At 37.4% G+C, this 25,192-nt stretch overlaps 1 protein-coding gene across 4 annotated transcripts in view; it reads right to left on the bottom strand.

The window, feature by feature from the left end:
* The window catches only part of LOC132636016 (N-terminal acetyltransferase B complex auxiliary subunit NAA25), a 40,465-nt gene extending 15,599 nt beyond the window's left edge, over window positions 1-24,866 (bottom strand). Inside the window, exons 1-15 of one of the 4 annotated variants that reach the window (XM_060352654.1) lie at window positions 24,579-24,866; window positions 24,334-24,490; window positions 24,132-24,250; window positions 23,976-24,050; window positions 20,136-20,229; window positions 19,913-20,031; window positions 19,169-19,239; window positions 16,529-16,700; window positions 16,273-16,448; window positions 15,599-15,801; window positions 14,694-14,848; window positions 5,770-5,846; window positions 3,144-3,218; window positions 2,799-2,991; window positions 971-1,090 (exon numbers count right to left, since the gene is read on the bottom strand). In XM_060352654.1, the coding sequence (XP_060208637.1) occupies window positions 971-1,090; window positions 2,799-2,991; window positions 3,144-3,218; window positions 5,770-5,846; window positions 14,694-14,848; window positions 15,599-15,801; window positions 16,273-16,448; window positions 16,529-16,700; window positions 19,169-19,239; window positions 19,913-20,031; window positions 20,136-20,229; window positions 23,976-24,050; window positions 24,132-24,250; window positions 24,334-24,490; window positions 24,579-24,728 (1,956 nt within the window). In that variant the 5' untranslated portion in view covers window positions 24,729-24,866. The remainder of the gene's footprint in view (window positions 1-970; window positions 1,091-2,798; window positions 2,992-3,143; window positions 3,219-5,769; window positions 5,847-14,693; window positions 14,849-15,598; window positions 15,802-16,272; window positions 16,449-16,528; window positions 16,701-19,168; window positions 19,240-19,912; window positions 20,032-20,135; window positions 20,230-23,975; window positions 24,051-24,131; window positions 24,251-24,333; window positions 24,491-24,578) is intronic. The other 3 variants (XM_060352655.1, XM_060352656.1, XM_060352657.1) reach the window with 3 other exon arrangements.
* Window positions 24,867-25,192: the final 326 nt, after the last annotated feature.

Below are 25,192 nucleotides of genomic sequence, written 5' to 3'. Positions count from 1 at the left end.
GAAGGGGAGAATGATACAATCCGAGTGGCAGCAAGGTCTTTTACAAGGAGCCAAGCGAGGGAACTTCAAGCTATGCAAGCATTGTTCATGAGGAAGGACATACTTGAATACATTCTAGAGCCTTCCCGGGGATTCCAAGTGTTCATGATAGCATGGGAGGATGGTTTTGACAAGAGTGTTGAAGATGGCCATGCTTGCAATGTGGCCATTACTTGAAGATTTGCAATTTCAAGTTCTCTTGCCAAAAGAAGACACCCAAACAAGGCCCTTACTTCATTAAGGGTAGAAGTGTAATAATATAGTTGTCTTCTTTTGAGCTTTAGTATAATATTAGTTTTTTTCATTTAGAAGACTTAGACTATTTTGAATATTGATATTTGATATTGTAAAACTCTTGAGAGTTGAGAGCTTGTAAAACCTTTGATTGAGTAATTGTTGAGAGGATTGGTTATTAGGGAATTCCAAATCCCTCTTGGTCATCCTAGGAATTTGGTGTCTCTTTTGTTCTTAATTTAGAGGTCTTAGTTTTCTATAACTTTGGTTGTTAAATTAGGACTTAAGTTGTGTCAAATTATCTATCCTTTTCTTTTCTTGCATTTTAATTCTATTGTCGTTTTTAATCTTGCATCATAAGCTCTTTTTACAGAAAATAAAAATAAAGAACCATAAGCCCTATTTATTGAATTATCTTATCTAATTAATCCACTGAAGCGAAATTTAAAACATAACAAAGAAATGAGTCGAGGGGAAAAAGAAGAGTGTATGCATAATCTTCTTTTTGACCAATTGTTTCAAGTTTGACGGATCTATCTATGGTTCGGGGCATGTGAACATTAGGTGAAATTTGTGTGCTATACTGCTATCCAATAACCCTAGGGCTAAACCTGTATCTCCAAGTGATTGCAGATATAAACATGCAAACAAAGAACTGTTCGGAAGAAAAACTTGAAGTGTTGAGGAAAACGGTTACCTCCCCTTCTTCAATGCTATTTGCTTTCTGCTTTAACTGCAGCATGGGTATTTCAATTTTTGCCATCAAATACTGGCTAGATTGTTGCAATCGCTCCTTGAACTGAACAAACTCAATAACCTAGAAAAGTTTACAAATGAAGTTTTTGTTACCATTGTGCTAATTCATTGTATGTTTTACTAAATTATTCTTTTGTTCAACAAAGGGAACCATTTGAACGGATACTAAATGACAATTATAAGCAGTGTAAGCTTCTAAACCAGAAAATCAATAATTGCTCCAACATATACCCTCTCCGAACTCACATCGCAAGAACTATGTCCAGAAAGAGTAAAAAGTACTTCCCGCATTAGCCTCTTTCCTCACTCCCTATAACCAGAGGAAAGATTGACAATACAGTGGAAAAGGCAATTACCAAACCACGTCTACGCAAAACTCTCAAAACTGCTAAAAACAACGTAGCCTAATTTTACTTACTTTTGAAGAAGATGACAGACCGTACAAAAAAAGGCAAGAGAATTCATGTACCATTTTAGGAAAAAAGTATCACAAGTTCACTGATTAGCAATCTACCTCCAGCAGGTTGACCTTAAGGCTAATTCCTGTATTGAAGCAAGATTCCTACACTACTATAAGAGGCTAGTTTCCCTCTTTTAATGTTGAGAGCAACAGAGAGCAAAGAACAAAGAGCCCCGATGAAACTAGATATGATACCACACACGCTATACCCACCAAAATGAATTGCTAAAGCAAATAGAATTATAAGTTTAGATCTATTCATCTCAACCTCCAGAAAAAAAGTTCCACATATATTAAGAACTAAACTAAAAGCAGGTCAGCAATTAGTAAAATGCAAGCCAAAAAAATCAGATATCTATCTTGTGGTCTAATTTAACTGGCCAAGTTGCATTCTCGTCAGTAGCATAATCGCTTATTGACTTTCATCAATAGCATGAATGGCAGAATATCTTTATATCTTGTAGTTTGGCATGCATATATAATAGGCCAAATCGTACTCTAACCAATGGCATACAACTAGCCAAGTTGTGCTCTCGTCAATCTCACTGGAGCTTGGTATAAATGGAGAGACACGGAGAGAAGATTTGGGATGGCAAAAAAGAGAACAATCTAAGCCAAGGGCAACAAGAAAAAGGGACAAATTTCTACGTCTCTGGGAAATAATTAGATTTTCTCATGACAGGTATTCCTGCATCATGCTGCAGAAGCCTAGCATTTGGTCCTCTGCCTCTTAAGAGGAAATTGATATAAAGTTATGGTTTAACAGCAGAGTGCACAAACCAGAATCTGCCAAAATGAGGGTTTAAGAGCAGATATGGCGTAGATCGTAAAAACTTCTGTGCATTTTGGGAACTTGGATTACTATATCAATTTGCTTTGAGAATGTTTGATAATTTATCCTTTTTTAGATAAATCTTATAAATATTTAGTTTACACATTAGAAAAAACATGTTTGATAATTTATCCTTTTTTAGATAAATCTTATAAATATTTAGTTTACACATTAGAAAAAACATGCACATTCTTAAAGCTGAGATCTATTCTATTTGAACCAAAAAAAACCACCCTAACACAGCTTGAACTAGGATGGTGTAGGGATCTAGTAGCTCAATTGGTTCGCTACCTGAACTTTCACCTTGTTGGTGAGGGTTCGAATCCCCACATTGTAATCCCCTTCCCCATTTCCCCTTCCCCCTATGTAATAAAAAAAAAATATATATATATATATATATATACACACACATATATAGGAGGGTAAATTTAGCACTGTAAACACCGGAGGAATAATATGTGTAGGCCACTAACTTACTTTAGAATAACTTCGATGACGATAAGCAAGAAATGTAAGATCAGCAGATTCTCTAAAATGATCATCCATAAATCTTAGATAATCCCTCAAAATATCTGTTGAATCAGCCCACAATGGTGATGCTAGCATCTGTGGAAAGATGTGGTGCGATACAGTTTCCAACAATATGTTCTTCACGTCCAGTGTTTTATACCTACATAGGAAGAGAACTGTTACCATATAAGACAGACTGAAGCCTAAAAAAGGTGAATCCCAAAGAATTGATTTCCAAATGACAGAAATAAAACGTAATACAAGCAAGTAATGAGCTGATTTCTGGGGGACAAAGAGGAAACTAACTCTTACCATTCATACGCCAACGGAAGAGAATTCCAGTGAGAGTACAAATGCAACAGCAAAATCTTGTACTGCCAAACATGTCTGTCAACCATGCACCATAGATATTATATGTCATAAAAAAACAATCTTTCAAGAGAAGCTAAGCATTTAAAAGATACCAAGTATCATGAAGGATTATCAGAATTCATATCAGCACAGCTCTATAATTATATGACAAGGAACTAAGTTATTATAGCATATGAATCAATACAATAACTCTAGATATAGAGAAGTAATAGTAAAAATTAATTCCAAATTTTACAGTAAAAGATAGGTAAATTAAATTATTAAAGCTTCATGCTTCCTGAAGTAGTTTAAACCTGTCCCACTTGTGCAACAAGAACAAAGAACAGTATGGCATCCATCCTCTCTTAATCTGCACTAACCTGCATTTTCTCAACTGATTATCTTCAATAACCTCCCCTAAGATCTTTTTTGATAAGGAATAACCTCCCCTAAGATCTTTTTTGATAAGGAATAACCTCCCCTAAGATCAACCGTCCAGGTCTTCAAGGACTTCCATAGAAGTCTATCACACAGTCAAAGCTTTCGCAAAGCATTTCCTTCTCTCCGCTCCGATTTATATGACACTCTTTCCATTCTGGAGAGTTTCCAAAATGTTCGATACCATTCCATTTCCGTACAACTTCCAGTACTTTCAACAATTCAAATTCATTAAACTATCCAAATATTAAACTTCGATATGATGTTTTCTCCATCACACTAACTTCTCAACCACTGCTTTTATATTTTCTTCTACTATAACTAAAGCCAAATTTAACATCTTGACATTTAAATCCAGTCAAATATCGCCGTATAAAGTGGGATCAGGGATGGAGTGTTATTTTCCTTTTAAAAGTATCTATTTTCTCTATTCTTGCAGCCTCTTTGTAAGAACAATGCTCGCTGAGGTTCAAAAAGTTTACTGCCTTAAATGATGGAAAAACTGTTTCTGCAAAACAGCAGGTATGCAAAAATATAATGCATTCGTGATGTACTTGACACTCGTTAAATATTGCATTCCAGCAAGTTCTTGACATAGACAGATATCTTGTCTTTTATTTGGATCCAGGAACCAAATGTAAAGGTGGCGCTCGAACTGGGAAACAGGCCTCTTTTTAGTTTTGTTTTGGTTGTTGAAAATATGTAGGTATTTTATACTTGCTTCTGAAAGATTTGTGCTTCTAAACAGTTAATAGCTAAAGAAAAGGTTAATAGACTGAAAGAGATTCTTATTAACTACGAAACATAATTATGGGAAGATGAATTGCCGAAGAGAAAACAGATTTAGGGAAAGAAAGAACGGTTTAAGTAGAAAGAGTTGTTCAGTTAATGGAATACAGCGCTTTGCTTTTCTTTTTTTCTCTAGAAACAATGTTTTCGTTTCGCACGCAAAATATAAATTGTTGTTTGAGTTCAAAATCAAAATCAGCTACTTTGTCGAAAACAGGAATTTGGATTGGAAACCAAGCATGCTTTAAGAATTGGCAAGGCTATTTTGACCAGACCGTATATAATTGTACGAAGGAATCAGTAAATTGGTAAAAGTTTCTGGCTCCAACAGACCCGCTCTGCAATTCTCTACCAAAATCAAGTTCGGACCTAGTTTTGGGCCTTCACAAACATTAGCACCAGATTCCATCTTTCGAGGTAACATTCGTTTTTCATCCCTCTTTTTTTTTGGGGGCTACCCACCCAGTTTCTGGTATTCGCTCTGGGGCCCAACTAATCCGGATTCGTGTTGGGAAGTCCCACCTTTGAGGGGGGGTCCATTCCGGGGGCTCGAACCCGAGACCTATGGTTAACGACGGAGGGGTACTTACCCACCCACCACAACCCTTGGTGGGTGGATGACATTCACTACACCTTTTGTATCCTCAAAAGAATTTCCCTTACTTGGGTTGCTAAAATTCATACTTCATGGACAACTCAGTTATCTAACATAATAGCATAAATGGTCTCAAGAAAAATGACTTTTTTGAGTTTTAATGGTTCACATCACAAGAAGATACCAAACAACCCAACCCATTGTTTATGAAATTATTCAATAGTGACAAAGTCTGCTGGTTAACGGAGCATATAGACCAACAAAAATGTGCATAGAATCGAAGCTCCTCCCTAGATCTCATGACCTGCTTATAGTATCAAGAATCACATCTACATGCAAGAGTGTGTATATGTATTGCAGATTCAATACATTTTCAACAAATTTATGGTTCAAACACCTCCTTACTGATTATCGCATGCCTTATTTAGGTTAATGCAACAAATTAGCCTCTGGCTAGCATATCTATAACTTCTGTATATCGGTCCATTTAAGACCATTACCAAATCTCCCAGAATCGAATAAACACTCTCTTGGAGAGGCAACAGGTCCATGCGGTGCAAGAGATGACCCTCAAAATTAGTAAGAAAATCAAGAACGGGATCCATTAGTCAAGTCCACCTTATTATGCACATTTCGTGTAAGCCATCCATCAGTTAACATGTTTTTATTCTTTTGCAAATTCATGAAAGGTATAAATCTGACCATAAGTTAGCAAATGATGAATCTGCTACTTTAGAAGCCATATAAGAATTTAAACCTTCTAACCTTCGTATTGTCAAACCAAATTCCAAGATCATAATTGATTCCACCAGATACCCAATATGCCTAGTACGCCAAAAGAGCTACAGCCAGGGTAAGAAGATTCATCAGCTAGACAGTTGCACAGGAAAATAACAAGACAACCATGCTATGTCAATAGAAAGTAAGATATTGATTCAGCAATTGGGAACTGTGAATATCAAAATCACCTTATATAGTCAAAAGCATACATAAGCTGAGCAATCACTAAACAGAATCGAAGACAGTAACGGCACATTTGGCCAATCTCCCAAAATAAGGAAAGCACTTCAGAGAAGTGCTTGGAGAGAATAGTAGTTTGTGTCCAGACAATCTATTTGGAACGCACTTTGGTCAGTACTAGATAAACGATTTGTTTAGCCGATCTTTTCAAAAAGCCATTCTGCGTGTCAAATTACGAAAAAGAGCATCTACTCGCTTTACAAATGTACAATTTAAATAGATAACTTATTTTTAATATTTCTTATGAAAGACTTAATTATGTTTTTTTTATTTTACTCAATTAAAATGTAAAAAGAAAATCACAAATACATTAAAAATTTAATCAATAGTATACTTAATCAAAGTAACAGAAGTTCTTTTAGTGCATTTTTACAACTTTCTCATCTTCCTTTCTAAGAAAACCCATAGCTACATCCAATTCCATACTCCATCCGAACCAAACTACACTACACTCATTTAAGCTTTACTAGAGAAGGCATTAATGGAGAATTCCAAAGTCGAAGGTCCCTTCTAAAGCTCTGTCTCGAGATCCAAGATTCTTTTTATGAGAAATTAAGTGAGACTACGAATTGCTCCTGCAAGATAGTCGACCGATATTTTTGCTGACAAAACTAGGTCAAGCTAATAAATCGTTGCAGTGACAAAATCAAATTTGAGACAAAAAAGGTTTTTATCAAAATGCAACCTAGAATTTGCTCAGTTTTCTTCCAATTTTATTGGATCATGAAGCGGTGTATCTTATGTTTCTTCACTTGTTAACTCCATTTGTATTATTTTGATCTTGTATTGGTGAAAAGACATTTTGAGATGCAGGAGTGTGTGGTTATGTAGCGACACCGGAGGAGTTGGTATTGGTGGACATTGCTACTAGCTACAAGGTTATGTTTTGGTTTTAGGTTGATGATGATGATGACGTATCGTGATTTTAGGGCGGGTTAGGAACATGCATGGTTATAGGTGTTTAAAGAATGTATTTTGACCAACTAAGGGTGTTTAGTAATCACGAAGTTAGGGGAACGAGTTTACAAGAAGACCGTGAAAGCGGAGGTGTAAACTTGTGTGTTTTTTTATTCGTGACGTAGCATATTTACTTATACTGAACTTGCAAAAAGAGAGTGTTGGCCTGTTGGGATAGTTACATCCAAAAAAATATCACTATAAATGTGAGGAGCTAATGAAGTCCAACATGGCACTAGGGTCAGCAAAATTGCATCAACCATGCTGCACCAAAAATTAAGCAAAACGTACAAAAAAGCTCGACTTTTAGAACTATCTTGTTTTTGTCCGCAAACAACCTATCAAGTCTTTCCTTACGGAGTCAACTTGTGTATTGAGTATATATACATTAAGGAGACAGTTTTATATATACATGTTAGTGTCCCACATGGAAAAGGATTGTGATGTCTGTTTATAAATAGGGCTCAATCTAGTAATATAGTTTACGCATCTTAAAAACATTTCCTGAGTCTCTATTTCACATGGTATCAAAGCTTTAGTGAGAGAGTTCGTCGTGCAACATATCAGCAACATCTAGGAAGAAGATTTGTCACCGTGCAATTATTCCGATGACTTGACTGTTAAGGTTTATTAGCATCAACTCTGTCTTTCATCAGTATTGTGCAGAAACCAACACCACCACAGAATTGCTCAGGCTCCGGCAACAAAAGCCCAACTAGACCCATCAAAAAATTCCACCTCACGTGCTCTCACGCACCGACTAGAGGTTTGGCATTCCGACGAGATCTTGGTCACGCGCCAACTTGTGAGCCCCTTTTCTGACAACTTTCAGATATGATTTTTTAGCCCTTAAGGATTGCCTCGTGATCTTGATTCTAGCTATACCATTTTTGAGTTATTTCGATCACTTTGCACCTTTCCGGTGAGTTTTCCAGCGAATTCCAGCAGTGTTCCGATCAGATTCCAATGAAATTGTATTGTGGTGTTCTCCGTGAGATTCCAACCTAACATCTTGATTCCACCGCCAGCAGCTTTTTCGATCAGTTTTTCGCCAATTCCAGCAACTTATTTTCAGGATATACTGCACTGAAGCTTCTGCTTACTTCAATCCAACCATGTCTCTTGGATTTGATGTTTTTAATTCCAAAAATATGAGAACTAAAAATTCAAATCCTATGATTACTTCAGAACCCATAATGAGAAGATCAAAAAATTGAACATCCCAGACTACGGAGAATTGACAAGGCGGAGGTTGTCTTGGAAGATGTCGACCTAAATGTAGTTATTGTAATAGATGACACACTCATGAAGTATGCAATCCTTTGCATGATCGACTACCTAAGAATGCTCATGTTGCTCAAACAGACTCTATAGGTTATCAATGATTTTATTTATCAGATGGGCAATATGAGTTCCTTTTAAGCAAACATTTTCACAAGTAACCTCAGTTGCTCGGCCTCATATTTTTGTTCTTGATAATTCTTTTGCTTGTGTTTCAACGTCTAGTAACATTGCATTCCTAGACTCCAGCGGTCATGATCATATTTCTGCTGATAGATCACTTTTGTCAAATATTGTTTATTCATGGTCTCTTTCTGTCATTACTTTAGCCAATGGGATCCAAACAAAAGCAAAAGGAGATGATTATTCAAGATGTACTTGGATTTTCTTAATGAAAGATCATCCTGAGTTATTTTCTATATTTAAAAGTTTTGTGCTGAAATACAAACTTAATTTGGTGTTTCTATTCGAACTTTTCGTAGTAATAATGACTTAGAATACTTATCTTCCCAGTTTCAGCAATTTATGAGTCACCGAGGAATTATTCATCTAACATCTAGTTCGTACACCCCTCAGCAAAATGGGGTAGCAGAGAGGAAGAATAGACACCTCACTGAGACTACTCGCATTCTTTTCATTCAATCCGATGTTCTGCTTCGTTTTTTTGGTGATGCAATTCTAACATCTAGCTACTTAATTAATAGGATCCTCATCTTCCATTCAGAATTAGATTTCTTATTTTACTATTGTTTCCTCCGTCACTAGGGCAATCAAGGACATGTACGATGGAGCCAAGACCCAAGAGCTCTTAGCCCGTTTTTATTTGCCTTGGTGATGGATGTATTGACGCGGCATATCCAAGGAAAGATACCATGGTGTATGTTATTCGCGGATTACATAATGTTGATTGACGAGACCTGGGAGGGAGTTAACACTAAGATGGAGCTTAGGAGATAGACCCTGAAGTCTAAAGGGTTCAAGTTGAGCAAGACAACGTACTTGGAGTGTAAGTTCAGTGACGTGACATGAGGCTGACGCGAAAGTGAGGCTTGATACACATGCCATCCAAAATAAATGAAGTTTCAAGTATCTTGGGTCTATTATTCAAAAACAATAGAGAGATTGACAATGACGTCACACATCGTATTGATGTAGGGTGGATGAAATAAAGGGTCTAATACGGAGTCTTGTGTGATAATAAGGTGCCACCAAAACTCAAAGGTAAGTTCTACAGAATGGTGATTAAATCAACAGTGTCGTATGGGGTGGAGCGTTGGCCAATCAAGAACTCTCACGTTTAGAAGATGAAAGTTAAAAAATGAGGATGTTGCGATGGATGTGTTGGCACACTAGGAGAGATAGAATTAGAATGAAAATATCGGGGACAAGTTGGGAGTGGCCTCAATGGAGGACAAGATGAGGGAAGCGAGGCTTAGATGGTTCAAACATGTAAGGAGGAGATGCGTGGATGTCCCAGCGCAGAGGTGTGAGAGGTTGGCGATGGATGGCTTCAGGAGAGGTAGAGGTAAGCTAAAGAAGTATTGGGGACAGGTGATTAGACAAGTCATGGTACTTGCAGCTTACCGAGGACACTACCTCAGATAGAAGGTCGTGGAAGACACAGATTAGGGTAGAAGCTTAGTCGGTAGTAGAGCGTTGTCTTGCTTATCCTTCCTTACTAGTAGGCGTATTAATTCTCCTGTAGTTTCTTATCCATCAATTATTGTAATTATCTATTGTTATTCGCTTAGCGTACTGTTTTATTGTAATTACTGTTCCTTTTTCCTTTTTGACCTGCTTTTGCTTTATCCTGAGCCTACAGTCTATCAGAACCTCCCAAGGTAGGAGTAAAGTCTGCGTACACTCTAACCCCCCCCCCCCCCCCCCCCCCCCAAACTTGTGGGGTTACACTGGGTATGATGTATTGTTTCCTCAGTCACATCTATACTCTCTTCCCCCTCGTGTCTCCGAGAGTACATGTTTTGTTCATAACTTAGCACCTTGGAAAGATAAATTTGCCCCTCGTGATCTCAAATGCTTCTTTTTGGTTATTCTCGAGTTCAAAAGGGGAATCGTTGCTACTCACCTAATATTCGTTGGTACCTTATGTTAGTCGATGTCACATTTTGAGTCTCGACCTTACTTTACATCTTCGGATCTCCTGATATCTATGAGGTCTTACTTATACCGACTTTTGAAGAATTTACGATTACTTTTACTTCTCTGAGGTCTTACCGGATGATTCACGTCATGAACCGTACCCTACACCTACTGCGAACTTGTCTCTTTCTAGTCAACCGATTGCACTTTGAATGGTCCACTAGCAAACTCACCCCCTTTACACTAATTTAAGTTATCATCATTTGTCATCACCCCATTGTGCCTTTGTATCATCTTTGCCTCAGGCTCCTTGGATCACATTAGGAGCCAACTCCTCCTAAGAAGTAGACAATAGAAAGTTGTTTGGTCTCGATTTAGAAGATGAGTGCTCTGATCTCGATCAAGTGTAATAGGCTCTTGTTGAAGGCAAATCAATAAGAGAAAAATTGTTAATAAACTCTGAAAAACTCCTCCATGGCCCCGATACGCCCAAACCTCTTCCCCGGAATCTTATGGTATTAAAATCCCATCTCCTCATACCAGCACCTAACTTCTTCCAAAAAAAACTCCTTTGAACCCTCTCCCCCATAGGTCCGTAGATACTCCTGAAACCCCACTTCATTCTATTATCAAAGTTTTTTAACCACATTCCTAGCAAAACTCTCCCTTGTTAACCACGATTAGGGGATTAGGGGTGGCAAATAGGCCATTTGGGCTAAAGTTGGGCGGGTCAAGATGGGTTGAACCTGTAGATGCGCCAAAGCCCAACCTTGCCCAAAGCTTGTTTGGGCTAAGATGAGCTAAATGAAGGGTCATAACCCAACCCACCCAACTTCACCCACCTTTTCAACATTTTGAGAAATTAAAAAAATATCGACGTTCTTTGATTTTAAATATTCTCTCACTCATGCTTTTCTAAATAAACAGTGTTTTGAAAATCAAATTTAAATACTTTTTGGATATGAAAAAAAACTCAAACGTATGCTTTTCCTCAAAATAATAAAGATATTCACTGTAAATATTTCCTCATAAGTTATCCTAATACATAAATTATATTCGAAATTATTCTGAAAATAAATCAAAAGAAAATTAAATGTTAATTGAAGTAATGAATATTGATTTTGTCAGATTCCTCTCTTTTACTCCTTTGTCTTATTTATATATTTTTAAGGTTGTCTTGTACATAACTAAGAGTGGCAAACATATGTCGGATATAGGTGGGTCGAAAATAGGTTAAGCATAGACCCTCAAGAAAAAAATTAAAAACTTAAAAATAAAAAAGTTACTAGTAAAAAAAAATTAAATAAGGAAATAAAAAATATAAAAATATTTAAAAATAAAATAAAAATATTCTTTTCAAAAATAAATATAATTACAAAAATAAATTTAAATAATAATTAAAAAAGAAGTTAATCATGTTTTGTAGCTTTTAACTTATGAATGGAGGACATTTGATGGGTCAATTTGGGCTCATTTGATGGCCAGTTTGGGTTGATGATTTGTGATGGGTCAACTTAGGCTCCCAAATCAACCCATCTTCAAAATCACTCTAGCCCAAACCCATTAAAGCTTGGGCGGGTCAAATGGGTTTGGGCTAGTTTTGTCACCCCTAACGACGATACACTCCATCTTTCTATCATCCCAAAGAACAAGAATTTCTCCCGCACTTCCCCAAGCCAGAATATAACCATACTTCACCCACCTACTTCTCCATACACTTCTAATAATGTTGTCTGTCAGAATATCCATTTTTGTTTCTTTAATACATATTACATCCCCCCCCCCCAAAAAAAAAAAAAAACCCAATTCCCTAAAACCTATTTTAATGGTGTCCTCTTTATTGGGGTCATTCAACCCCCATGATATTCCAACTAATGATTTTACAATCCATCAACGCACTAATTTATCCCTCTTTAACCCCTCCCCTCCACTCAATTTCCCCGCTCGCCTCCATATTTCTCCTTTTGTACATCGAAATCTTTCCTCCCCCTTTTGTTCCTCAATAGTACCCTCTTCTTTTCCGCCCTTTCTTTTTCAATCAAATTTGCATTACCTCTCTCGTCTTATTGTCAATGCAACACAATAGCTAACAATACTCTATCTTCCATCCCCTCAATAGAGACCCTTAAGAACTTCCCAAAGTATTAATATTTCTCTTCCGACTACTTTGAAAGCTTTCGATCTTCTTCTAAAATATCCATAGGTTGGGGCTCATCCCACGTTTGTGAGCCCAAATCAAGGCATACATAGGCTCTACAAGTACACAAGAATTTTTAGAATGAACCATAGCATCCCCTACAGGACTAGCCACCAAAGAAAAGCCATTTTCCAACCATTAAACAAGTCCCTCAAGCATTCCTTAGGAAGCCAAAACTGCCCCAGACTCCCAGAAGAAGATGCAACACAACTAGTGTCACTAACGAGCCTCGTAGCTAAGCCGGAGTACACATTCTCACGAACAGGACCCCTGACACCCCTATTTGTCAGTAATCGGTCCTTTTTTCCTCTTGAAACAGTAACGCCAGAGTACACATTGCGGCGAAAAAGCTTGCCAGCCATGGGTGTGTCGTACTGTGGCCTCCTAAAATCCCCAAGTTCTTCATATATCTTGTTATTGCAAAAATTCAAGTTCGAATTAGCTTTGTTCTGTTTCCACAAAATTGCCCGACCCTCTCCAGATGTGCGCTCCAAGTGGTGCCCTGCAGGAGCCATCGAAACAACGGCTTGGAGGTCCCTACAACCTTCATTCTGATTAATCGTGAGATTTCTCGGCTCAGATGCCCTGTTCGAGGAAGAGCCGCTATTGTTCCCAGCATAAAACCTGATCTGTTTTTTAAAAGATATTTGAACTAGCTTATTTTGGTAGGTGAATCGGTTTTTTAGGGGTATTCTCGTCTTTTCGTCAAAATAAAACCCTTTCTTCTCCTCAAGGCTTCGAAATCCTCATCGTCTGTAAGGAGCTGGAAACTCCATCTTTGACACATCAAAGAGCTTCACTCGCGGTTGCAGCCTCGTCCCCACCTCCCATCCTTCCTCCCCCCTTTCTTCCTCGTCTCCTTGTTCTCCCATTCCTCCAGCGACAAACAAGATGGTAGAAATTCAAAATACAACCAGATCCTAAACCCAAAAGCTCAATCATCTTCAACCTTCGGAGAAGCTGGCACTTTTCCTCCTTTCCTTACCAATATTCTTACCCGTGAAAGGTCATGTACTACACACATCATCCATAAAGCCACCACACAGGTCCCAAACTTTTTTGAAAAAATCGAAGCACCATAAATGGACAGGTAGACCCACCATGTTTACCACCCCGAAATATCTGGAAACACGTGGGTTGTCACACCCACTGTGTTATACCCATATTTCCAGCCTTGAAAAGCTCTCTCCCAACCACCTTCTACCTATGTCAAGAATGTGCACCATTTGGTCTTCATCCACGAGACGGAACAAGAAACGAGTTTCACCCAACTTCGAAATATTCAGGCCATCGATACCAGTCCAAGCTTCTGTTGCCCAGTTCTTGACGGCTTCCCGGTGACCCCACCCATTTGGAGAAAGTTCCCACCAGACAAGTTTTCAAAAATTTCTTTCAGATGTGGGAATGTTCTTCAGATAGGCTAAACTTGGGTTCCCCATCGAAATCTAACCTCTTGCATCTTCCACCTAGATCCAGCGGTGTCCAATCTAAGGCTTCTTTGAAAGACAATTTCTCTCTTCCTAGATTCAAGAGAGAAGTAAGAACTTCTCTCTCTGGAGTCCATTGTTATCTAAGAAAATTACTCTAATGTACAGTCAAGGACATAACTCAGAAAATAAAACGTGTGCGCTCTCTCTAATTTAAACTTTAATATGAGATTCTCACCATTATCAAATAGAATTTCCACGTGTATGGCTCATCAAAAAGAATTAAGCCTGCATGTGAGGGGGCGTGCATACCTAGTGTAATCCACAAGTGGAGTCTGGGGAGGGTAGGGTGTACGCAGACCTTACCCCTACCTTGGGAGGTAGAGAGGCTGTTTCGGAAAGAACGTGTTGAAGACATAATTCAGAAAATATAAAGTTTGCTCTCACTAACAACATAAAGTTTAATCTTTTAGATGAAATAGTCACACATTTCAACATATTCAAAGCTACCAGCCAAGAAAACATGCCAGGTTACTGGATTTTGATCTTTAATTACTAGACAACCATTTACAGGAATGTCTTGCAAAGCTAGGAACTATAGACAAATTATAGTACAGTTTGAACCAGCATCTTTTGAATCACATAATAGTGGTTGTAATAATACGTAATGAATAGAGAACTACAACACCATATGGAAAAATACGAACCTGAACCAACAAGTTGCATGCCATAGACAGAAGCTCTTCGCCATACACGCTCTCTTGAGCATCCAAATCTTTTGATAGTGAGAGATTTTCACAGTACATTTGTGTCATCTTTACAGCTATTGTCTCCAGCTCTAGAAAAGAAGAATGACAATAATCTAGGAGCCAGCATCATATCAGGGTTAATGCATGACATAGGATACAATCATGCTTGAACAAAAACAATATGCAACTTATGCACCAAAAATAGGCTTTGCAGCAGATGCATCTTTCTCAACTTAATCATGGCTCATAAAATGATTAGATGATCTGAGATGTCAAAGCTTCTTGCATGATTAGTGACACATTATGCTTGGCCACAAAACTGTAAACATTCAAGATAAATAGGTCGATTACTCTCTTTTTTTTAAAGCAAAGCAACTAGCATAACTGGTTGTAATTTATTAGTCTATAGGTCGATTACTCAACACCAAGTTACGAACAAAATGTCTACATAGAGCTTTCTTAAACATGGTCATTGATTTCATTAAAGGAAAAAAAGTAGATGGATACCCTACTAATATGGCATTAAAGTAATTCTTGAAGTACATGTATAAAGTCTACACTAAAGGCTCGCACAATTTAAACTATTAATAACTATGATTATAAATGTATGCAATCTACATTATACGCTAGCACCATTTAAACTATTGATAACCTTGGTGCAAAGCATTTACTCTTTCCATAAGTGTGTTCCTTCAGTTGATTCAACGGAGAAATGCACTAGGGTGTCAGCATCAAATTGTCTCCCCATATGCACGGATATCAATGTGTGCTTCAAGTTATGTGTATTTTAACATCCTTATATGTACAGTTGTCTTCATCTTAGACCAATATGAATGCAATGTGTCTCTAAGAAGAAGATGTACCATTAACGGGAAGAGTGAACATGCTTCCAACGATATTTTGAATTTTGAAGACAGTAATATGCTGCCCAAGAGTCTTTCTGGGATTAGTTGAAATAGATTCACAGCATTCCATCAGCTTCTCCAGAAGCTGCGCCTTCTTATCAAGATCCAAAATGTGTAAAAACATTTCAACATCAGAAGCAAAACAAGCCAAATGTCCAAACCTGTGATCAAGGAGGAAAAACTCAAGGATAGTATGGAGGTTATAAATAGGCATAACTACGGAACATCCTAAAATAAAGCAAATACATCCCTGATTTCGAGAAATCAGCAATATGGAATGAGTATGACCAAAAGAGACTGCCCACAAAGTTATAATTCATCTCAACAATTAAATATCTTTCAAGAAGAACTTCAATTGCAGAGCAGAAATGTTAATCGACCAACTTCAAGGCTCTACTAATTCACATCAGATTATTCTCAGCAGACATCCATGGTATATACTGAATTCTAACACTGCTTACTAAAACATCCTAAGGTAATGAAGCTGCTGTGCATTAGAGTCTTCAAAAAAAAAAATGCCTAGAAATCTTCTTTTTTTTTTTTTGATAAGGTAACAGAAATCTTATATTACCCTATCTAGAATTTAAATTTAAACTATTTAGGAAAGGAAAAGAAGGAATATCGGAAGCTACCTGAAAAAATATTGTACCAAAGCCTCCATCAACTTATCCGCATCACCTATTCCATGTAGAAGCTTTCTTCTTTCGATCTCAATATTTGCCAAGCAAGGACATCTTACAGTATCATTACTTGCCTCTGTTAACAACTTTTGTACAAGAGATGACGCATTTGATAGGCGAGAACCAAACTACATTCAACAACTTGCATGAGTCAGACACTATCATAGAACCTGGAGATAATGAATTAGTTAGAGATATTAGCAATTACTGCTTCATCTGTCAAGACAGAAACTTGGGAGTCCATAGGCTTTAGAGGATAAATAGAATCACTGTTTGCTCCATTGCAGAAGCTACTGTCATCCTCCAGTAAACAGCCAAGATAATGGAGGAAACACTCCCAATCATCGGGGCTGCCAAAGAGTTTAGCGTTACACATACTTCTGTGATAAAACAGTGGAAAACAAGGCCAAAATTACTTCCTACATGAGAAGTAATATCATTTTGTTACCACCTTCATTCATTCCGAAAGTAAGCCAAAGCTGTCAAACTGACCTTGGTTCTTAAGAGACTAAGCATGTAACATGTGTTGCAAGAAAACAAACCAATGAATGCTAGTGACTATCTAATCTATTGCACTCTATGTTGCTCAGACTCTTCAGAAATGCCGACGGGTACGGCAATATTTTTGGAGAGTCCGAGCAACATAGATTGCACCAACACCGAAGAACCTGCCTGGATTGTAAGGGAAATAACCTGCATAAAACCAGGTTTTGGTGTTTTGTGAAGAAACAGAAAATAATATAGTGACGCAATATTTGGTACTAACTTGATGTGTTCAGATATAAAGAAAGATCCTTTTTGATGGGTAATCTAAGAAGGAAATGCTAGCACACGTCAATAGCGATATTGCATATAGCAGTCCTGATTTTTTCTGTAAGTTTCAAGATTAACAATATTTTTGGGGGCGTGGTGCTGGTAGACTGGAATTGCAACTGCACGACAGTGGACACCGTCTTTTAAGCAACAAGAGAGAAAGAAGAATTAAAGAAAGCACATCCTCCTCCAGCTAAATGAATCAAAATCACATCAATGAAGCAGAAATTTGTTGGTGGAGGAACTATTAGCGAATCTAATTACTTATCATCTGCGCATTTGTTTACTCCAGTTCTTGCATACGCAGAGCTTACGTATAGGGCTGAGATGTGCTGCCTCTCAAAGTTTTGTAAGCTTTTATAAGTACCCTAATACTCCCTCCGTTTCAGTTTATGTGAACCCATTTGACTGGGCACGGAGTTTAAGAAAGTAGAGAAGACTTTTAAACTTGTGGTGTTAAATGAGTCACATATATTTTGTGTGGCTATAAATCATTGCATAAAGCTAAATTGTTTCCAAAATATAGAATGAGGTCATTCTTTTTGGCACGGACTAATAAAGAAATAGGTTCACATAAATTGAAACAGAGGGAGTATATTTTAAGTTTTAAAAGTTCCTCCTCACAAAATAAATGTTAAGGGGGTAACAACTACTCCCTCCGTCCCAAAAAGATTGTCTTACTTTCCTTATTAGTTTGTCCCAAAAAGATTTGGCACAATTTTATATTTAGAAACAGTTTAACTTTATGAGATGATTTACGGCCATACAAATATCTAAGGCTTGTTTTGGACCACATTAAGTCTTTATTTCTTAAACTCCGTGCCAAGTCAAACTAAGGCAATCTTTTTGGGACGGAGGGAGTATATCTTTCATAATAGGGCCTGCTTTAAAATTATCTTAAGAAATTAGGCTTATTATCGATAGAAGAATATAAGGAGACGAGAAATGACTAGAAATTATCTTCCACTGGCTGATAGGGAAACCGTGAATTAAACTTCTATTAGAATGAAACCAACTTCAGTTATTGTACTGGAGTAACTAATAAGAAATTTTTTAACTTATAGTTTAAACGCTTACAAATTCTTATTTCAATTAGAGTATTTTTAGTGATTAGCATAATTTGTTCTTAAGTCAGACAAATTTCTTAAAAGAAAAACTAAGAATGGAACAACAAACGCCACTTCTTAAATAATAAAGACAATAAGTCAAGCACAGCTTGAATGTTCTTATTTAAAATCCAAGTTAAATCCTAAATATCCTCAAAAACTCAACTGAGAGACAAATAGTATGTCAGTGAGGAGGACATTTTAATTGTCAGATTACATATGTGTGTTTGTTAACATCGTCTTAAGGTTTGCAGTGGCTGCTGACTGAAACATGGCATTGCAAACAGGGTTATATACACTTCTTTTTTCTTTTTATCACGTTGGTGTCCAGGTCAGCTAGCCCTTGTCGATTCCACAGAATAACTTGCTACGGTCGACAAACTCAAACGTAAGGTAATCGCGACCACAAAGGTCAGAGAAAATCGGCTCACATTGTGTATTGTAGATGGGATTCAGACCTGAGATCTCTAGGTTGTTGCTACTATACCTCAACCATTGACCAAATAGTGTTATATACACTTGTGCTGCTATATTTCTAACCCCCCCCCCCCTCCTTTTTTCTTTTTTTCACTAATCAAAAAAAGGAGGGTAGGAATTCCTTTTGTTGCATTGTTAAATGTGGTTCATTAACCAGAAGTACATTTGGCCCCCTCCCAAGCCACAGCGCCTAGGTTCCTTAAAAGAGAAATCTTGAATAATTTAACGCTCCTGGTTTTGGTAGAAGGCATCTTATTCAAATAATGTCTTTAAAAAAGTCACCAAGTCAAATTATCTTCTTTAATCTCTCAGAATATCTGAAAACAATGCCTTAAATCATTCTAAAGACTTCAATGTTGCAGAGCTAAGAGAGCAGCATAATTCAAATTACTACAAGTAAACACACGAACAAACAATGAACATGAATCAATCAGCATTCTAAAATCACATACCTTAGTTCTAAAACTTTCTGGAATATGCTGGCTGCAGCAGCATAATCACCTCCTCTAGCAAGAAGCCTCCCCTGTCAACTTGAAGTCAAAGAATGCACATTTAAGGAACGAAAACAATGTTCCCCAGAAAATAAGGACAGTTCCCTAGGACAAATATTCCACTGAAATGAAATATATATCCAAATTACAGAAGAACAAATTTCTATGCTTTCAAGACACCTCTCACCTAGAGTCTGACACCAAATGTAAAAGTTATCTACATTAAGGAGTAACGTACCTATGAAAAATACTATTCATACTTTTTTTTCTTTTCATAAGTGAAGATGCTACTCACAAAAAAAAACCTTACACAAATTCTCCCTTGTTGTTCAACATTCAACCGTCAGTGATCCAAGTAGCAAGCACGACACGAGATCCTGGTTCCAATTTTTCTTTAACCGAGAAATCCTCGAGAGTCAGTGGCGCATGGTTCGAAACTCAGTGGATAATCGGTCCTCCCATTTACCCTTCTCCACTTAAATACCAAGCTTTTGTCTGTGGCAGGATTCGAACCCCTGACATGAACTATAACCTACACATCACTTGTAACACTCTTACCAGTCGACCTAGGCCCTGGGGCAAAGGAATGTCCTCAAATGTAAAGGAACTCTTCCTTCCTCTTTCAAATTGACCACTCATTGTTAGGGGACTAGTCAATTTAACCAAAGACCAACAAATGTAAAAGTAGAAAAACGCAGGCAGTACCTGTAAACGTAGTCTATCAACTTCAGTCATTATAAGAGACCCAAATTTTCCTGTAAGAAGTTCTAAGGCATCTCCATATTTGGATTGCTGCTCTAATAAGGAAATATATACAATAAGAGCTGCAAAACAGCATTAAATGTTTCAGTAGATAGAACAAGGTTCAAGGATAATCCCGCAGCAGGCCTGATCACTCATGGAATATGGGAGAATTAACATAAAGCACCTTCTGGTTCATGTAAACTATGGGAAGCAATATGCTTCTTCAGCAGGCCTTCTGCTAAGAGTAATAGCTTCTCTCCTCCATTGCCGCAAAGAACCTATAACAAGATGGAAGGAATATGAGAAATTAAAAAATGATAAGGTTAAGTTGAACATCGAAAAGTTTCAACAAGCTATATCTATACAATTTTCAGGATTTATACGCTAGAATTAGGAAGATTTAGGGGGGTCAAAAACTAAATTTCAGTGAGCCCCTTTTAATGAGACTATCCTATGTGAGGCAATCTTTACATAGCACTATCCCGCATCACTTTGTCTGTATTTCAAACCTTGTGAATTAATACCTTTACATTGCATCCCCATTCACCGTGCCCTCTATTTGTGTGTTTAGATTAATTTGCTCCAACTTCTGCATTAGCGACTACAATTCTTCTATGTCCCATTCTTGACAATTCCTCCCGACAGTAATACTCCACACGCTTACTTTATTGCTAGTGAGGTTGTGGATTGAAAAACAGCCGTCAGGAGTGAACTGTAACTTAGATTTTGGATTTTCGATAGTAGTAGCGGACTTGGGCAATGACATCCATCATCTCCAATGCATTTTCTGCTCATGATGAAAGCTCTAAGTCAGTTGTTGGAGTTTTCATCCAAGGTGGATATTTGAGGGGGTTTTAAGTAACAGGTTAGGCTGATGGAGAAATTTCAACACCACACCTCTTATTTTGTGGATAATTTGGCTTGAGACACTGCTTGAACTAATGCTAATTAGAGAAGCACGGAATATACATTGGCTAGCATGGAGATGTCAGTTGTTGAGCTTCCCACCAAATATTTGAGTCTACCTTCAGGAGACGATTCGAGGATGAGGGGTGTTGACGACAAGCGATACAAATTTTAGAAAAATATTATGGGGTGGAGAATCAATATCTATTCAAAAACAGTAGAGTCAAAGTGATAAATTTGAACCTGTCAAGCATTCTTAAATACTTTGTATCTTTATTCTTAGATGAGAAAATACATAAATTACCGTAGACTTGTGCCGAAAATTCACTTATGCACTTAAATTTTACGGGCGTCACTTTATCCCCCCCCCCCCCCCCCCAAAAAAAAAAATCTTACTCAGAGTGAAACTAATACCCCCTTGAGTGATGGTGTGGCAGAGATAGTGATTTCAGTTTCCCACAAGTGCGTGAGAGACAAATGAGAATGCGTAAAGCTGAAAAATTTGGCACATGTCAATATCCTATTGGTTATTTTATACCTAATTACACTTGACATTAAATTATTTTTTACTTTTTCTTTTCTTTTTTTTTTCCTTTTGCTTTCTTTCTTTTTTTCCTTCTCTTTCTTCATCTTCACTAATCCACCAGCCACCATCTCCCCTCCTATCGTCCTCTCCAGTCTCCACCACCCACCATTTTTCAGTTAGTTGAGAACTCTTTCTCTATTTTTTGTCATCACACCAACTCTCTTTTAATCTTTGTAACTAGACACAAAATTCATCATTCTCTCACCCACTATAACCCATCAACTTACTCACAATTTTATTACCGGAGAGTTCAGTAATTAGTGGAAAGTTTGTTAAGAAATTGAAAATAAGAGATTGACATGAGTGGTGATACATTTATTCAGAAAGGTATTCATAATTCATTATTCTTCTTAGATAGCCATTGAAATTAATTAAGAAAAGGTGTGTATTTCCAAAACTTTGAAAGTCTTTAAAGAAGGATTTAGGTGCACAATCAAAGGAAAGAAATGGGTTCTTAAAAATGAAAAGCCCATATTTTAATAGCAGGGATATTCATGTATTTAAAGGTCTTAGCAAAGTCTCTCAAAAATGGTGATGATGTGGGTTTGTTTTATGCCTTTGGGGAAGAAAAAGAAGGATAAGTGACGTTATTGTGCTGGAGTAGAGAGGATTTCCAAATAACAAATGGAAATTTGGGAATTTGTTTAAAGGTGGGTTTGGTTATGGTGGAAGCTACGATGGAGCAAGAAAGAGAGAAATTAGAGAGGAGAGAAGAGAAGGTGACGGAGGGTTTCTTTAGGAAAAAAGGAGAGGAAAAAGCTGAAATATTTACAAATGACACGTGTCAGGCGCGTGTGTACACAACCATGATTAAATCTGGTTATGTCATTTTAGGGAGGTATTAATTTCATTTTTGAGTAAGAATAGGGGGGTAAAGGGATGCCCATAAAGAAGTGTGTGAGTTTGTTTTCGGGACAAGTTTAGGGGGTAATTTATGTATTTTCCCTTCTTAAATCAGCAGTGCAATTCATCCATCAGAACACTTTGATCCTGATAGGTAACATTACGAGACAATCCAACCGAATGACTTTCCACATTTTCACGAGTCATTCAACTAGGCTTATGCGAGCTTCGCAAAGCATAACTGATCACAAACCCGGGTAAAGGAAGAGGAATGTGGTAGATTGAACACCAATGTAAAAATAATCTAACTACGATGAATCCTCTTAACAAAGATACCTGCATAGAGCAGAATGACGATGACGGATTCATATGATATACCATAGCTAATTGGGTATTGAGGTGTAGACTTTCTGAAGCCACCCCAATTTGTGAGAAATAAGAAAGTAGTTACCAGTGAATGCACAAGATTAGAATTAGTTTTTGAGCTAAAGGAAATTTAAAAGGGAAAAGGGTCAAATTTACCCTCCAAGTATGGTTTATAGTTTAAATTTGCCCTCCGTCAAAGTTTGGGATCAAATTTGCCCTCCAAGTATGGTTTATAGTTTAAATTTGCCCTCCGTCAAAGTTTGGGATCAAATTTGCCCTCTCCGTCAACATTTGGGATCAAATTTGCCCTCCCCACTAGAATATTTGATAAATTTGCCCTTATATGGATGGAAGTCTGACTTGGACTCCACAACACAAAAAAATTAGCTACGTCGGATCCACATAAGGTCCACGTAGACTCTCAAACCCAATTCTCGTTTTAACCCATTTCCCAATCCCACTTCTCTTAACCCGTCTAGACTATTGCTGACACTAAGGCACCATGTAGTAATGTGAAAAGCCGGAGTTTTAATCGCACCGAGGTATACACATAATGCAAGTGATAAAATAGGAGGCATGTAAGAAAAATTCTGCAGCGGCAACAACGAATGTTTAATACGACCAAGGATTCGTTGTTCTCTCCAGAAACATAGAATTTATCTGACCAGCAAAGCTTTCTTGAACATGACATATATCTTAGGTGAACTTCGACGGAGCTAACTTAACCCATTGTTGTCGCCTCCCTGTCAGAACCTCTCAAAAACTATTCAAGAGAACTGAAAATGGATTTTCGTTGAAGAGAACTGAAAATGGATTTTCAAAGCTGAACTGCACAAATTTATTTTGTTGTCTTGTTATCACTTCTGTAGGATCATAGCTTTTACGATCTTACTTTCGGTATACGTTTAGGAATGTATTCTGAAAAAAAATGTTTTCCTCTGTTAAGAAATGCTCTGAAGAGTTCATGAAGAAACCTTCACCATGACAAAACAAATGTTGCAGGGGCATTTATTTTTTGTTCAAAAGAGAAATGGGTTAAGAGAATCGGGATTGGGAGTCTATGTGAAGCCTATGTGGATCCGGCGTGGCTAATTATTTTGTGTTGTGGAGTCCAAGTCAGACTTCCATCCATATAAGGGCAAATTTATCAAGTATCCTAACAGGGAGGGCAAATTTGATCCAAACTTTGACGGAGGGCAAATTTAAACTATAAACCATACTTTGAGGGTAAATTTGACCCTTTTCCCAATTTAAAAAGGAAGACTAGAAAAGCAAGACGTGAAACTAATGAAAAAGATAAAAAGTAGGAAGTGAAGAGAGAACCTGCAATTGAATGCTGCATACTGCCCAAAGCAGGAACCTTTCTTCACCAACAATCTTGTACATTTTAATAGCTATCTAGAAATGGTTAAAGAAATGAAAGGGTAAGCTTCAGTTGCAAAATCTAACTTGTACTTGGGGAGAAGAGATGCTGCAAACCTGTTGTTGCTTGACAAAGGAATATTCACGCACGTAGCAGTTGAAGAGACCCATCATTAGATCCAGGTTATTTGGAAATTTCCCGCAAGCATACTCATAGCTACTTGTTGCCATATCCACTGTGAAGATAGAAAAACAAATTGCTGCTGAGTAAAAGAATGAGCATTTGATTTGAGTCCAAGTCCACAAAACAAGTACTGACAGTGATCAAGTCGCTGGAAAACAATCTGTAGAGTGCTGAGAGTAAGATCATCAATCAAGACAGAGTCATTAGTGTACAAAAGGTCTTTGGCATTTAAGCAAACCGAGAATGCTTCTTCAGTTTTACCCATCCTTTCCAAAACCAAAGCTTTAAGTGCCTGCAACAGAAAGAAAGACAAGTGAAATCATTTGTGGTTATTGGATGGAAAAGGACAAAGATGATGATGAATAAGGATTGGAACTTGCGAGAGCATATGGAGAATTGGGGTATTTGGAGAGAAGAGTGGTGCAGTGCTTGAGAGCATTCTTGAACTGGCGAGAATCAATGGCATCCCAAATGGGTCGAACTCTACGCTCCGGTATCCCACCGGCTAACCCCAACTTTGACGCCATCATAATCAGGAGCCGTCTGCGATTGCAGTGTCGGCTTATATTTTTTTGTTTATTAAGGAGAAAACCTAATCGCTGGATGACCGCTGCAACCTCAGGGTCCTACTTCAAACTACTCAATCCGCCGCATAGCCTCACCCTAGCAAACACAGGCATATTAAAAAACCAATTATATAATATAAAAATTATTAAATTACTCTTATATAATAAAAATAAATTATTTTTTCTCTTTATTAAAACAAATACAAATAGTAATTTTTTTGACATTAGGAATCCAATAATGTCAAATTATTATGTGACTTTTTCAATCATTATTTAAATTTTACCTTAACTTGTCATTTGTCATTTTTTATCTAAAGATAGAATTAAAAAAAACTAGTCAATTTATGCCTTAATTTCCTAAAATGATACTTATTATGGGATAAATTTTTTTGACTAAGATGACCTTATTATAGGACGGAGAGAGTATG

Source organism: Lycium barbarum, chromosome 4 (assembly GCF_019175385.1).
Source record: "Lycium barbarum isolate Lr01 chromosome 4, ASM1917538v2, whole genome shotgun sequence".
NCBI lineage: Eukaryota > Viridiplantae > Streptophyta > Magnoliopsida > Solanales > Solanaceae > Lycium > Lycium barbarum.
Note: the sequence above shows the minus strand (reverse complement) of the source record. Positions and strands in the feature narration are given on the sequence as shown.